The 16,176-nt window shown below is 30.4% G+C and overlaps 1 protein-coding gene and 1 non-coding gene across 2 annotated transcripts; one reads left to right on the top strand and one right to left on the bottom strand.

The window, feature by feature from the left end:
* Positions 1-5,568: 5,568 nt before the first annotated feature.
* LOC129914843 (U-Kazal-Dg21.2-like) lies at positions 5,569-6,277 on the bottom strand. The gene is made up of 3 exons (XM_055994268.1): positions 6,037-6,277; positions 5,796-5,972; positions 5,569-5,733 (listed from the first exon to the last, which is right to left on the bottom strand). Exons 1-3 carry the CDS (start codon positions 6,236-6,238, stop codon positions 5,687-5,689), a joined length of 426 nt encoding a protein of 141 aa, XP_055850243.1. The 5' UTR covers positions 6,239-6,277; the 3' UTR covers positions 5,569-5,686.
* A 4,164-nt stretch (positions 6,278-10,441) lies between these two features.
* Trnak-uuu (transfer RNA lysine (anticodon UUU)) lies at positions 10,442-10,514 on the top strand. Its single transcript has one exon. It is a non-coding gene; the product is annotated as a tRNA-Lys (tRNA).
* The last annotated feature ends 5,662 nt before the right edge of the window (positions 10,515-16,176 follow it).

Below are 16,176 nucleotides of genomic sequence, written 5' to 3'. Positions count from 1 at the left end.
GATTTTTACTCTACTTCAGTACCTAATTGAAAGCAATAATTTGCTACTTTGGCATTGGCGCTGTTTGTTATAGTTCTGGTTAAGTGCCGCCAAGTCCTAGCAATTTGTTGCTCTCAAATCTATTTATAAAAAACAAAAATAATTTTATGCGATTTGTGATAAAATATTATTAATACATATAGAATTCTTAAAATAATTAAATTTTTCGATTGCTCATTTTATGAAATACTCGAAGGACTTCAATGAGATTGAGATCTATACTGATTAAAGTTCTTTTTTTTTAACGCCAGAAATAAAAGGCCAGCCATTCTCTCATGTGTCATGTCCCATTGACATCCTCTGAAAATGTTGCTTCGCAAACTGATGTGCTAAGATCATATGTATCTTTAAACGCCTATCGCTGCCTGTACAAGACCTCTCTTTGGTTTTCGGTTTTCTTTTGTCTTCGATTCTACTTTAATTTTTGACCACATGTGCCTCTATTGTTGGAATTGTTAGGACTGAATCGAAGTTCGAAGCTTAAAAAGAATAACGTGATCATTAAAACAGTTTATGAAGACGAACAATTGGATCGCATGCGTTTAAGTTGAACATATATTTATTATTCACTTACCTATGATTCGTTTCATCAAAAAAGTCATAAGACTTTTATTGTAAAAATTTAACCTTGTACGAGCAGGTAAGTAATTTTATTAAAATAGTACCTATATGCGCTACAATCTCAGCTTTAATAGAAATATTAACTAACTTTATATAATTACCTTGGGAAAAGGGAGTGATTCTTTTGGCAATGAGCGAAGGCCTGTAATCTACACGGTTAAAAATTCTGGAGTATTTTTTTTTAATACAGCTCTTGTATTAAATCAATTTTTAATACAAAAAATATTACATTTTAATACTTCCAAGATATTAAAATTATTTTTAATCTTTTTTGTATTAAATTTAAATATTTAAGTATTAAGTTTACTACTTGTAATACAAAAATGATTAGAAAATAACCTAATTTAATATCACCATTATTATAGTATTTATGATTAATATATATTTTCAATAATGAATTTTGGAATAGAATTCTTATTAGAAATCATATAATTAAACGGCGAGCATGGTTTTTGTGGTACAAATTACCGGGCCCCCAAAAACCGAAGGGGCATAAATTATACACGAAACGAAAGAGAATGACGCGTAGATGTGCAGAATCGCATTTTTTTTTACTTTTTATTAACCGAAATAACGAAATTAAACAAATTAAAATTCGATACAAAATAAAAAAAAAACAAAAACAAAACAAAACAAAAACAACTGGAATTCTATTGGAAAATTTCCAATCGACTGGAATGAAATGTCATTCATGACTGAATGAATGAATGAAAGCATTCAGCGAAAATCAAAAAACATTAAGGTGGGTTCACATTGGTGCGTTGTTTTAAGATCGCACGTAAACTATGGTTAACTTTCATTGTTTTAGTTATCTAAGTTTAGAAAGTAAGATGTTTGTTTTATTACCATGAATTTTTTTGTTAAAATCGAATTCTATTAAAATCAAGTCTATTACTAAGGTCCAATCTTTTGTAAACACTTTTGATACCTTTTCTCCTTTTCTCTCTTGAAAGAACATAAGAATTTGTCAGCAATTACATGAAGCCTCAAGAGGCGCGACTCTTTTTAAACATAATGAGTGCAAAAGAGAAAAAAGATGAATGAAAAAATTATCCGACCGGAGAGTCGTGGGTCGTGAGTACGAGACTCTTTTTTGACGTTTCTTTTTCCACTTTTTCTTTTTTCAACATTCCCTCACATTTCTTTTTGCTTCTTGGTGCGATACAACAACAACAAATTTTAATTCAAAAGATAAATGTCAAATTTGAGTCCTTGACTAGAGGCATCGTGTAATAGTACGCGCCTCACAGAATGATTACACACCCGACAAACAATTTTGGTTCTATAAAGCTTTACAGATGCAATTGTTGCTTCTTTAAAGCATTATAGAAGCAAAATTGTTAGTAGGGCAGCCACACAAAAAAATATAAAAGTTCTGACCTGGGATTGCGACCAGGTTTTTCATATAGTTTTTGGGTCGCTGAAACCGAATCCGAATTCAGTTTTGCTCCATCACGTCAGGTTTTCGAGATAACCTCATAAAATGTCACGAAAACAAAAAATTTGTTTCTCTGATCTGGATGTGCGAATATGTTAATCATATAGTTTTTGGATCACTGAATCCAGATTCGAAGTCAATTTCGCCCTATCACGTCAGATTTCTGGGATATCCTCAAAAAAATGTCAAAACCAAAAAAACAAAAGTTTTTACCTGGGGTTGCGTATAAATTTTTCATATAGTTTTTGGGTCGCTGAAACCGAATCCGAAGTCTATTTTGGCGTACCACGTCAGGTTTTTGAAATATCCTCAAAAAATGTCTAAACTCAAAAAATCTGACATTTTTCGAGGATATCTCAAAAACCTGACGTGATACGGAAAAATAGAGTTCGAATTCGGGTTAAGCAACCCAAAAACTATATGAAAAACCTAGACGCAACCCCAGATAAGAAATTTATTTTTTTTTGGTTTTGACATTTTTTGAGGATATGTCAGAAACCTGACGTGATAGGGCAAAATTGACTTCGAATCTGGATTCAACGGTCCAAAAACTATATGATTAACATATTCGTACTTCCAGATCAGAGAAAATTTTTTTTTGTTTTCGTGACATTTTTTGAGATTATCTCGAAAACCTGACGTGATGGGGCAAAACGGACTCCAGATTCGGTTTCAGCGACCCAAAAACTCAAAAACTATATGAAAAACTTAGTCGCAATCCCAGGTCAGAACTTTTATTTTTTTTTTGTGTGGCTGTGTATCAAAAGAAAATTCGAAAAAAGAGTCAAGCCTCTTGAGGCTTCATGTAAAAGCTGACTTTGACAGTTCCTTTATCATTTTACCAAGTTTTCACTTTTAGACGTTTACATTTTTGAATAAAAGTCACTAATATTTTATCGCCGTATGGCAAAGCGTTTTTCTTATGAGGTTCAGGGAAAACTAACAAAAACGTCTCTTTTCTTCCTTATACCTTCCAGCAGAAAGCTTATTTTTTGGTTTGAAAAACAATTTTTGTAGTTTTTTTCAAAAACAAATGGAGCTTGAAAGAAAGAAATTTTTTTAACTTTTGTAAATTTCCCACTTTTTCACTTTTTAGGTCATTGTAGTTATGGCTTTAACATGAAAAAAACGTTGTTGTGCGACGTTGTTGTGAACGCACCTTTAATAAATGTGAACCTATCTTTAATCATTAATAAGTATCTGAACGCATTCATTAAAATTTTAATGGAAACCTTACCAAATATCATTCCAAACTGGAAGTGCGATAAATAACGCCCTCTCCCTTCCGGAAATTTAAACTTCTACAAGCTAAGCTAAGACGAGAACCTACAAAGTATACAATGATGTGAATCATTGTATATATATTTCTATAGTACTATCATGAAGTCGAATTTAGTATTAGTTCATGTCGCCACTTTTTTGAGGTGGCGCTCAGTGTGTTTTTTTCATACAAATTCTGATTTTTGAAGTCACCACTAGAGTTCCTAAGATCGTTTTACTTCATGATAGTACTATGGAAATATATATACAATGATGTGAATGACAAATTTGAGTGAAGTTGGTGGAAGTTGAATGATTGAATGATGGAATTTGAATGAATGGAACATGAAACAGGTTGAATTGAATCGCAAAATGCAAGGTGCAAACACAATGCATTAAAGCGATTACACTTTGCATTTTCTTTTTCGATACTGTTTTTACGTAGTTGAGTGCAGTTAAAACGTAGTTCAACAATATCTAAATCAGGTTTAAAAAATATCAAAAAGTAGGTATATTATATATACCTGTGTATTTTGTCTTCAAAAAGTGTAGTTAATCGCAACAACAAATACTATACAAAATAATGAACCTATTTTGGTATAATTTTGTTTTAAGTTGTTGCAAATAAAAAAAAAATAAAGAAATTGGCGCTCGAATTTCGAGGGCGGGGTCGGCTAGTTAATATAAAAAGATTAAATTTTAATATGAAACACTTAAAATTTAATACATTTGGTATTAAATTCTAATATAAACTGTATTATTTTTTAATTAAACTATATTAAATTTTAATACATTTTGTACTAACCAAAAATTTTAGTTAGTAAAAGTCTATTAAGGACGTCATGATCAGTGGTACCAATTTACTTCAATTGAAGTAGATCTACTTCTTTTTTTCAAAAAAAAATTAAATCTACTTCCTACTTCGCACCATCACGAAAATAACGAATTCTACTTCATTTTAAAATCTCTGTTACAATCTACTTCAAATTATCAAAATATAAGCCAATTCTACTTCTTTTTGCAGAAAACCAAATATTTGACTAAAAATTGTTATAAAATAATGTATTGAAATAATATTTATACCGAAAATATAGAGTTTGAAGGAATTCAAATTTTTGGTTTTAGTTGTTTTTACTAATTAAATTATTTAACCTAAATAAATTTAAGAAAATAATTTTTTTTTAAGATGGATTTTTATTAAAAAATGATATTTTGAAATCTACTTCGATTTTTCTCAATCTACTTCCATTTTTTCTTCAAATCTACTTCGACTTTTTTTCTGCAAGTGGTAACGCTGGTCATGATTGCTTTCACTGCTGTCTTGAAAATTTATGGACAAAACTATATCTGTATGCTTGAAAATGTATATTTCTTGCCTCAGCAGTCTCCTCAGATAGGTTTTATAGATAACAAGCTAATCGGCAAAATAGCCTTTTCCATAACCGTTGAACCATAAATGAGAAGTTTGTATAATGTTGGAGTCATTGGGTTGCAGGGATATGAAGTAACATAGAGCTGTGCTTTATGGCCAATTGAGACTACCTCATGATGATTTTCAGTTTATACCTAACTAAGATTGAAATCTAATCCCGTTATTTAGAAAAAAAAATATTCTAGCCATTGCTAGGCTGAAAACTGTTACCTTCAAACCGAAAGTGTCGGTAACTTCACGAATTACCTGAAAAAGAATTAAAAATACGGCTAGTTTCCCGAACATGAACAACTTTTCGCCCTCAACTCAGAAGTAACAAGTGAAATTCAATTTTTCGTTTGGAATTTTGTTCACGTAAAACTCACGATAGGGCTGCATTTGAATTTTTCAGTGAATACATTTAGAGTGAGTTAACGTGGCTCAGTATTTAAAATTTTGAAATGGACAACAATAGGTACTATTAAAATTTTTAAAAGGGGAGCAGATTCGTTTTGCTGCGCAGTAGATTTTCATTTGGGCTAAAACGCATAAGATCTACTGCTAAAGGAGTAAGGTGGCAGCCCTGCTCATGGACCATTCCATCCCTAACTTACAGTTTATAACTTTTCGGGCAAGTAAGCTAGTGTTGGTTGCACATTTTATACGATAACGATAAGCGAAGAAAATGCTGATTCCAATTCTACCGACTGAGTTGGGCCAAAAAAGTGTAATTTTTTTTCAAAACTAGTATTATAAAAATTATTCAATATGATCACATTATTTTCAATCAAAAATAATTTTAGCTTAAAATATCAAATTTTTATTTCAACCACAATCTGTTAATTATATCGAGTAGGAACCTACCGTATACCAAAAGTGCCTGAGAAACATTTTTAATTCAAGCAAACAAATTCGCATTAATCCTCTTCGAGACCGCAATCATTTGTTTTAATTTGTTTCCATTCTGAAATTGTTGAAATAATTTGTTTAGCTAAATGTTTAAAAAAAACTTTTCCACGAACTCACTATTATTTGTAAAACAATTTTCCATATCATAAATGCAATTGTTTCCAAAAACTTCGGTATATTCTCCATTTGAAGCACAAATTGGATCATAAATAAATGGACATGGTCTCAAGCAATCTTGCAGAACAAGCGGATCAATCTGGTGCAAGCACAGTGTCATGTGAGTTGGTGTCCATGCTTCAAATGAGGAAGATTATAAAACAATTGAATTATTTACAACTATTGTCAAAAATATACTTACAACTTCCATTGCGACATTTATTGAATCTCATCAAGCATTCATTGTGGAAATACTTGAACTTATTATTGCCATCGAATGCACAAAGAGGCTCGATAATTTTCGGACAAATTTCTGGACAATCATAGTCTAGCTCATTTTCGGTTTTATAGGATTCCACATTCAAAACTAAAGCACACAATATTAAAACGAAATATCCCTTCATTGTTACTTAATGTAGCTTAACAAGCAATCTGAACGTATTTCATGCTTACCGCATTTTTATATTACTGCAACTGAAATCCAAGAAGGTACTTGAAGAAGAAATCTTATTAATCATTAATCGAAATCAATATATCGATAAGGTTGATATCAATTCGTCTTAACTATACCTTCATCACCAACTTGCATCGGCTTTAAGCCAATATAAATGTATGATATCCGCGCCTATCTTTAATTTATATATTTTTTTTGTGTAAATATTGATTTAATTTATAAGTTTACTCTGATACCGATTATAGTGATCTCTTTATTAATCTGACAAACGCAAACGTGTAATAATTGTGGTGATGCTTTTTGAGGCCATGATTGTTATTTTTATAACGATGATTGCTTTACAAGCGGAAAAATGGTCATAATACCTTTTATAGCAATTAACATGACCACAAATGAATGTTTTGTAATTCAATAAAGATAAAGAATCTACAAACAGAAGTAAAGGTGCTAATCTGTAAATGAAGAAAGCTTGCAGTTTGTTTAACATTGAATTCTAGGTATTTTTACATGTTCTCTGATGTTAATCTATCTACATTAAAAACCAAATTCGTTTAATTCAAACTCTTTTAAGAATATTTTTGAAGTTTGGCATCATTAACTAATTGAGCATTAAATTTAAAAGTCTTTTAGTTAAAACACCAAAATCCAACTTTTAAGAGGGATTTTTAGAGCAAATGGAGGTTTTAAACAAGATTTCTATTTATTCACTCTCCATTAGCGGCAAATATCATTTCATTTATTATTTTATTAAACAAAGTTACAGTGTCATGCATGAATATGGAAAAATGGGATGGTGAAAATGTGTTCAATCAATTTCATAATACCAACGTTTGGTAATTGGTAATTTTGGCTTACAGAACACGTCGTTTTTGTGTTGTTTTAGTTCAAACGACATGTACGTTATAGGGATGAATTGCTTCAGGTTTTGGTCACTTCTGGCATATCTCTCTCGCCAGACAAGAATATATTTATAGGCTTGCCAGAAATATTTTAGGGTTAAATGGACAACACTTTATTTGAGATTTTTAATAGACACAAAATTTGAAGAAATTAATGCATTTCTTATCCACTTCGCAGAGCGCAGAAGAGCAGAGAGAATATCTACACGACTAGTGAAATAAATCAGGGTTGATATGCTGCGTAATCCTAATCATCTCAAAAATTGCAATATTTTCAGCCCTTGGTTTCCACTGGTATATCGTAACACCATCCGTCTGTGAGTTTTTGCCTGGCGTTTTAGCTGCAAAATACTTACGGGTCATCATTTTTGTATTTTTATATTTTTATCCTTCAAATCTTTAAATTTAAATATGTATATTTTATTGACAAAAATGTAGCTTTTGACAGTTTAATTTTTCAAAAAATAAAAAATCCCTGGGATATTTTTAATGGAGTTTTAAATTTAAAGTTTCCATTAAAAGTAAAGACTTCAACTAAAGCAGAGTGAATTAAATGAATTTTTAAGGATGGGAACTTAAAGACGTCAATAGATTAACAAAGCTTTTAACTAAAACGACAAATTTAAAAATTTAATGGAGGCTCAATAAATTGGCCCTAAAAGTAAAGACTTCAACTAAAGCAGAGTGAATTAAATGAATTTTTAATGATGGAAACTTAAAGACGTCAATAGATTAACAAAGCTTTTAACTAAAACGACAAATTTCAAAATTTAATTGAGGCTCAATAAATTGGCCCTTAATGGCTATATAACATTAAGTTTAGGCTTTTTGGGACCAATTTCTGTCTAATTTACTGTATCTTCGAAAAAAAAAATTTATGTAAACTCTTTTTTCCTGCTTTTTATCCCAAATACAACGTTTTTACCAAATTTCATTAGGGTGGCCCATCAATTTTGTTTTCACTCTGAAAAAACACCCTTGTTCTTGTTTCCAATCACAAAAGTAACATAATTGCTTAATTTCAATAGGATGCCATACTATGTACTATTAGAGTTAGCTTTTCCAATAAACCCACATATTTTCAGCACCCTTCCATATGAAAATAAAATGCACGACTGGGTCGCACGAACTTGCTCTTAGAGTTAAAGTTGCTTAAATTGTTAAGACTTTTTATATAGAAATTTGGAAAAAAAATAAAATTCGTTTTTTAAAAAAATTAAATAAAATCTGAAATCAAATTGCCCTCCAAAACAAGTATGCAGTTTTGATTGATATATTAACATGCATTTTTAGAAAAAAAAATTTCAAAATCGTTAGAGCCGTTTTTTAAAAAACTAATTTTTTATAAATAATTTTTTAGAAAAAAAGTTCTAAAATAAAATTGGTATGCCATTTTGTAGAAATCTTTAATCAACATCTAAAAACAAAATTTCAAAAAAATTCAATGTCCCGTTTTCGAAAATTTGATTTTTCAAAAAAAAATTTTCAAAATTTTTTTAAAAATCCAAAAATTATTTTTTTCAAAATTATATTTAAATTATATAAATGCTTTTTCACAAAAAGTTTCGTTGAAATCGAATAAGCGGTTTCGGAGATAATCCGATTTGAAAAAAACGGTTCTATGGCAGGTACCGTTAATAATGATTTTCCAAAAAAAAATTTTTCATTAAAAGGTAGACCTTAACTTAAAACTAACGTTTGAATTTTTTAAACAAAATCGTTGGAGCCGTTTTCGAGATATTTCAATTTTACTAAAATCGGTATATGACAAGTACCGTTAATTTTGGTCCAAAAAAATTAATTCCAAAAACCCCTCTGGAGAGTCGCCAAATAACGCTACATACCAAGTTTGACATTAATCGGTCCATCCGTTTAGGCTGTAGGTCCTTATACAGACAGACAGACAGACAGACAGACAGACAGACGGACTTCCGGGACCCACTTTTTTGGCATTCTCTACCATCGTAATGTCATGGAAAAATGTTATCTCAACTTTTTTTTTTTGTACGAATGCATAACTTGATATATAGTACCTATATCGCAAGTAAAAATGTATAGACTTTTTTATTCGTAATTCCCATGGCAATGACAACATTTTTAACAAATAATGTAAAGGCTTAACTACATACACCACTTTTTGAAAAAGTACAAAAGTGAAAATATTTTTTTTCTGGCTAGCGCAATTGTTTTGTGAAAAAGAGTATACAAATTGTTTATTAGACCAAAAAATAAGCTTTCTGCATTATTTGTTTTAATTTTTCAGGCCGAAAAACTATACAAAAATGCGTTTGAAAATTTTCACTTTTGTACTTTTTCACTTTTTGAGCCAATGTAGTTAAGCCTTAAGTGTACCTTTTATAGGTACCTTTGATTTTATTGGACTTAGGTCTTTCCAAAAAAAAAAAACACCATCTCATTTTAAATATATTAGACTGCTTAGATCCTTGATTTATAAATGAAATATTTCTACCAATTTTAATTGGGTTACTATTTTTGATCTAGTTTTTGTGGAATGTAATAGAAAAAAAAATGTAATTAAAAAAAAAAACCTTTCACTCAAGAAATTTTTTCACCAAATTTAAAAAATTAACAAAATGTATGTATGTCAGCTGTTATGATGCCTTTTCTCACACACAACTTAACCCATCATAAAAAAACATCCTTTCACCAAAATTATTTATCCTTCCACCTTTGCCCCTGCTTTATCTTAAGCCTTCATCCCGAATTTCATCAGTGTAGGTACCTATCATGTTTTTCACATGGGTTTGGGTTGATTTTAATCGGCAATAACTTTTCTTAAAGCAATCGTATTGACTATTATTTTTATGTCATTAGATTCAGCATCAAAAAAATAACTTCAAAATATGTGTCATGTGATTAAATTCCACCAACATTTTTTTTCACTACCTATATTGTTGACCCCCTCCCTCTTTTCTGTGAAAAAACACCCTTCCATCTTATCCCAAAAGCAAACTTTTTGCCAATTTTCATTTGTAGGTATATCGCATTAAAAAAAAAAATCAAGAGTTAAAGTAGCTTAACAAACTTGCAGATAATTTCTCATAAAAATCGATTTTGGTAGAGTGCGATATGGTGTGGAATTCGCAACATAATTTAATAAATGAAATATTAGCCAATCTAACAGCAATCATAACAAGAAAAATAATTTATTATTTAAAATATTACTTTTTCATTTGTGCTCATCGTAGGATTGGACTTGTTCTTATAGCTCATTTTGCATTAAGCAAATAACTGCCCGGGTAGCTCAGTCGGTAGAGCGTTGGACTTTTAATCCAACGGTCCAGGGTTCAAGTCCCTGCTCGGGCGATTATTTTTTTTTTAATTTTTTGGTGCGGTATTTTTATGTTTTTTTTTTAATGTGTTTATTGATGATATAAACCTGGAAAAATATTTTTTAGGAGTAAATAAAATGCACATATTAATCCAGTGCATTTATGATGTTCATATGTGGGTGACCCAGCAGTTTGTACCACCCCCAAATTTGTTTTACTCATTCGATAAAGAATTATCATAACACTGATTTTTTGCGCTCGTGAAATTCACCTTTTGGCCGCCATCTTGGATTTTAGTTTTTAATATCTCGACTTCTGTTCATCCTAGGTAAAAGTTTGTTATACAGAAAACGCAGATATCTAATTAAATTTCGCGTCTTTAATGTTAAAAACACTTTTTCGATATACTGAATATTAAAAAAGTAACAAGCCAAAAAAGTAAAAAAAAAGAAAAAAAAAAAAATTTTCACCTTAATATTCTCTACATCTCTGCTGTACAACTTTTTTTGTATCGCTATAAATTAAATACAAAAGTTGTTAAAACGCCCTTTTTTGTCTGTGTTTTTTTATCTTTTAGGTACCTGTTTTATAGCCTTGTGTTATAAGAGAAAATTCAAGACGTGCAATTTTTTATTTTTAAGTCTCTTCATTTGGTAAAAAATGGGTATTTTTTTAACAAAAAAGTATTAATAACTGTTGTGTGTTGCCATTTCAAAAAAAAAAAAATATGCGCAGTAGATCCATACAAAAAAAATGCAGTAGATTAAAAAAATTCGCAGTAGATTTTTGCCGAGATAAAACTCCCATACAAGTTATCGATAATTTGTATGGGATCCATTTTAACTCGGCTAAAATTTTTCGATAATTTGTATGGGAGCTAAAATTTATCTCGATCAGCGTACCAGGCTTTAAGCCTGGTACGCTGCTCGCGCTAAATTTTAGCTGAGATAAAATTCCCATACAAGTTACCGATAACTTGTATGGGATCCATTTTATCTCGGCTAAAAATTTTCGATAATTTTTATGGGAGCTAAAATTTAGCGCGAGCAGCGTACCAGGCTTAAACAAGCAAAATACACGTATGTTGAACTTACAGTCAGAATACCTTTCTTATTACAACCAAACTCACGTATGTACCTACAGAATTTAAATTAAGCCCAGAGAATTCTCCGGGCTAAACAACTTAGCCCAAGGGGCTAAAGTGTTGTTGCATTTAACATGTAAATTGCTTAGCCCCGACTGCGTTTTTTTTTGTCCAGTTAAGACCGGTGGTAATAAAAAAACACACCTAATGTAGAAATTTAAATCGTAATAGCGCGGAAAAGTTGTGAATGGTGAAGACTAAGAAGGGGTTAAAAAATAATCAAAATCCGTTAATATCTTCAATCCGCGCATCGGCTCTAAAGCTTGAAAAAATATTAAAAAAATGGTATTTTAACAAAAAAATTTAAACACTCTAACATCTTTTTTTTAATATAATCATTTTTAGCAAAAAAACAAATCCGACTTCCATGGATCAAAACTGGGTTTTATGGTTTTTAAAATAGTTCCTATGGCTAAAAGTGAACGAAATGGGACCACACTGCAGCCACCAGCTTTACAATACAAAAAGAATTATCAAAATTGGTTCACTCAGTCCAAAGTTATGCGGTAACAAACATAAAAAAAAAAAAAAAAAAAAAAATACAGACGAATTGAATACCTCCTCCTTTTTGGAAGTCGGTAAAAAAATAGCTTTGGACAAAAAAAAATTGTTCAAATTGGGTAAGGATTTCCGGTCGCACATGCGTTTTGAAATTTGTCAAAATATGGCTAAATTCCTATTTTTACGAATTTTTTTTACGAATTTTTTTAAATGTTGGTCAAGAGGGATTTGACTATGTATCATTCTCCTCGTCGCCCAGTGGTGCTTTATGGCCTCAAAAATCATTTACACGGCAATTTTTTTGACGAAAAGTCATGAAATTTGGGACACTGAAGCATATTAACCCTCTGTAGGCACTCCCCTTTTTTGTGACGTGATAGGCACACGGGTGCGAATTTCGTTTATACTTTTTCATGTCGCTAGAACTTTTTTCGGTCACTATATTTTATAGAGAATCAAGTATGAAATTGATGTAGAATATTCGGAGGAATTCGAATATTGTATTCACAATTCCGAAAAAAAAATATTTTTACCATTAGGTATAAAGAGACTTTTTTGTAACCACTTTTTTGAAAAATCGTAATTTTTTTATTTTTGTCCTGCCAAATTCGCACCCATGTGCCGACAGAGGGTTAATCTACCAACTTTTATTTTTTTAAAATGGTGGCTCCAAAATGGTGAACAAAATAAGTGTTTATAGAATTTTCTTTTACAAAACTGAATATATAAGCTAGAAATTTAGATAAATTGATGTCAAAAAGATGTTTGCTCTTGGATTTGTTTAGAACTGTTCATATTCAATGAAAAACAAAATTAAAAAAATTTAAAACAAAGACCAAAACGTACCAAAGTAGTAAAAAAACACTTTTATACCCTTTTTATGCTATTTCTTGGATTTTTTTATTGAATTAGCAAATTTTTTACATCTTTCATATTTATTTTCACATAGAGTTGATTATTTTGGCGTTATATAATTGGCAACTATGTTTTTATGAAAATAAATAGGAAAGATGTAAAAAATGTGCTAATTTAATCAAAAAATCCAAGAAATAGCATATTTTGACAAATTTCAAAACGCATGTGCGACCGGAAGTGATTACCCAATTTGAACAATTTTTTTTTACTTAATATTTAGCTAATATAAAGGTTTTCCAAAGCTATTTTATTAAAAAAAAGATGTTAGGGTGTTTAATTTTTTTTGTAAAAATACCATTTTTTTAAATATTTTTTCAAGCTTTAGAGCCGATGCGCGGATTGAAGATATTAACGGATTTTATTATTATTTTTTAACCCCTTCTTAGTCTTCACCATTCACAACTTTTCCGTGCTATTACCATTTGAAATTCGAAAAAAAAAAACAAAAAACCACCCACCTTAATATACATACATAATATTTCCATCCTCTTATATCCAAAACGCGTTATTACAATTTTTTTAAGAAGTAAATTTTATGGGTCGAATTACGGCACACGATTACGATCATACGTTAACGTTTGGCATGGTATAAAAAGACAAGGTATGATCATTAGAGCCGCCATCTTACAAAATGGGGTAATAGTGTTTTGACGTTTGGCATTTGGCAAAGTCAAAAGCAACAACAATTTCAAAGAAAAATTTGTTTACAACAACAATTTTAATGGGCTGGGCTGTCAAAACCTTAAGTAGCCATAAGTTTTGACAGTTCTCGATACTGAGTTTTTTCTAATGATCATACCTTCTTTTTTTATACCATGAACGTTTGGACTATTTCTCTCTCTATTTAATAAGTAGAAAAAGATAGGGACACAATAGCAACTGTACGTAAACAAACGTCTGCCGTAATTCGACCCCAGATTTGTGTCCCCTAGAATCAAAAACAATCTATTCCACTTTTTCTTTTATTGAGTTATTTAAAAAAAACGTTCCTAAGCACTTTTTCCCGCTTTATTGAAAAAACAACTTCTAAATCGAATTAAACATGTACTTTTGATTTTAACCTGACTGTGCTTTCCTTTGTCACCCAACGCGTTCGGAAAAAATTATTTAATAATAAATTTTGGAATAGAAGTGTTTTGAAAGTCATGAATAGGAATAGTTTTGTTTTGAAACTTAGCAATATTCTATTTTGCTTTATATCAGGAATAGTGTTGTTTTGATTCTCAAAGAATGTGAAAAATATGGAATACATTCGTTTTGTAATATTTCTATAAAATATAACTCTGGAACAAGTTGACTTTGAAAGTGCTCAACCACACTCAAAGAAAGAGGTTGAAAAATTGAGATAAACTGCGTTTCTAACTCATTTTACACCAAAAGTGGAATAGATTGTTTTTGATTCTAGGGGACACATTTGTTGATTTCATATAGAATGACTCCTATAAAGCCTGGTACGCAGATCGCGCTAAATTTTAGCTCCCATACAATTTAAGCCGAGCTAAAATGTATCCCATACAAATTATCGATAACTTGTATCGGAATTTTATCTCGGCTAAAATTTAGCTCGATCTGCGTACCAGACCTAATACAAAACAATAACTGTGTGATGTTAAATCTGAGAAACAGAACTGAAAAAAAAAATATATAAATCGAACAGTACTTTTATTAAAATATAACTCTTTGCATCAAATGTAAGAGCCAAACATATTATTCATTATATCTACCTATCTCATTATTTTTTGTTTAGAAATTTTCATCCATAAGAGTAAAAAAGAAAAACAATTATTATTAAAAACAACTACTGTCTCACTTACGAGCAGTACTACCATATTTCTCTCCTACCATATCCATCTCTTTTAAACTCAAAGAATAAAAACATACGCAAAATCCAAAACAAAAAAAAACAAAAAAAAAACAAACCAAAATGAAATGAAATATAAATTTTCCTTGTCGTTCTATTCCAGGGATGAGAATGCTAAGCCCGAAAAGTGAAACATACTGCCCAAAAAAACGAAGTAGATTTGGAAAATATGTAGCAGATAATGAAAAAAAAAATATACAGTACATAACGCTTATAAGAAACTCAAAAATTGCACAATATTTGTTTCTTATAACCGAGTGTTTCTTATATTCTTAGAACGGATATAAGAAACAAGTTTCTTATACGGATATAAGAAACAAGTTTCTTATACACATCTACTACCCAGTAGCATGGTATAAAAAGACAAGGTATGATCATTAGAGCCGCCATCTTACAAAATGGGGTAATAAGGTTTTGACGTTTTATACTTGGCAAAGTCAAAAGCAACAAATAATTTCCAAGACAAATTTGATTACAACAACAATTTCAATAGGCAGCTGTCAAAACCTTAAGTAGCCATTTTTAAGTTTTGACAGTTCTCGATACAGAGTTTGTTCTAATGATCATACCGTCTCTTTTTATACCATGACCCAGTAGTACTACAAACTTATCTTCGCCTAAATATTCAATCCAATTATAACTACATAATTATGTAGCTATTTTATATTTTTCACAGATTTCTTTTCTATTTTTTCCCGATTTAATTTATTCAAGGATTATGTATCAATTTAGTTTTAAGTGAAATATTAGCTGTGTTCCTTTGGCCTGAAGTATCTACTGCTAAGTTGTTCTGCTTGTATTCAACTCCATTTCTTCAATAGAAAAAAATGTCTTTGAATGGATTCAGATGCACTAAAAAGTACTTTGCTGAGCAACATTTTTAGCAAAGGTAAACACAGCAGGGATATAAGGAACACAATCACAACAAATAACAAATTAACCACTGAACTGAAATTCTCTTCAAATAATGTCAAACTCAAATGACATTTGCACAGGTTGCTTTGAATTTTTCTTTAGGGCTCATGTTTTTTTAGTTTCGTAATTTTTTTGAAAGTTTCTTAAATCCAACCAACTTTATGTGTGTGCAAGAAAGTCCGTGGTTTGAAAAATGTTTCTTTTATCAGTGTTTTTCTTATAAACGTGTTTCTTATAAACATATAATTCAACATTAAAATATATGGTAAAGTACACGGTGATTTTGTTCGAGTTTCTTGTAAGCGAGGTTTTCTTATAAGCGTGTTTCTTATAAGCGATAAATACTGTACATATAAAACA

This window comes from Episyrphus balteatus, chromosome 3, assembly GCF_945859705.1.
Source record: "Episyrphus balteatus chromosome 3, idEpiBalt1.1, whole genome shotgun sequence".
Classification (NCBI taxonomy): Eukaryota; Metazoa; Arthropoda; class Insecta; order Diptera; family Syrphidae; genus Episyrphus; species Episyrphus balteatus.
Note: the sequence above shows the minus strand (reverse complement) of the source record. Positions and strands in the feature narration are given on the sequence as shown.

Bases quoted from the DNA above. Each gene is read 5' to 3' on its own strand.
- LOC129914843 (XM_055994268.1), bottom strand. From the start codon at position 6,238: ATGAAGGGATATTTCGTTTTAATATTGTGTGCTTTAGTTTTGAATGTG. The intron at 5,973-6,036 runs GTAAGTATATTT...CCTCATTTGAAG, and splicing joins TAAATGTCGCAATGGAAGTT to CATGGACACCAACTCACATG. The intron at 5,734-5,795 runs GTGAGTTCGTGG...CAACAATTTCAG, and splicing joins AAATTGTTTTACAAATAATA to AATGGAAACAAATTAAAACA.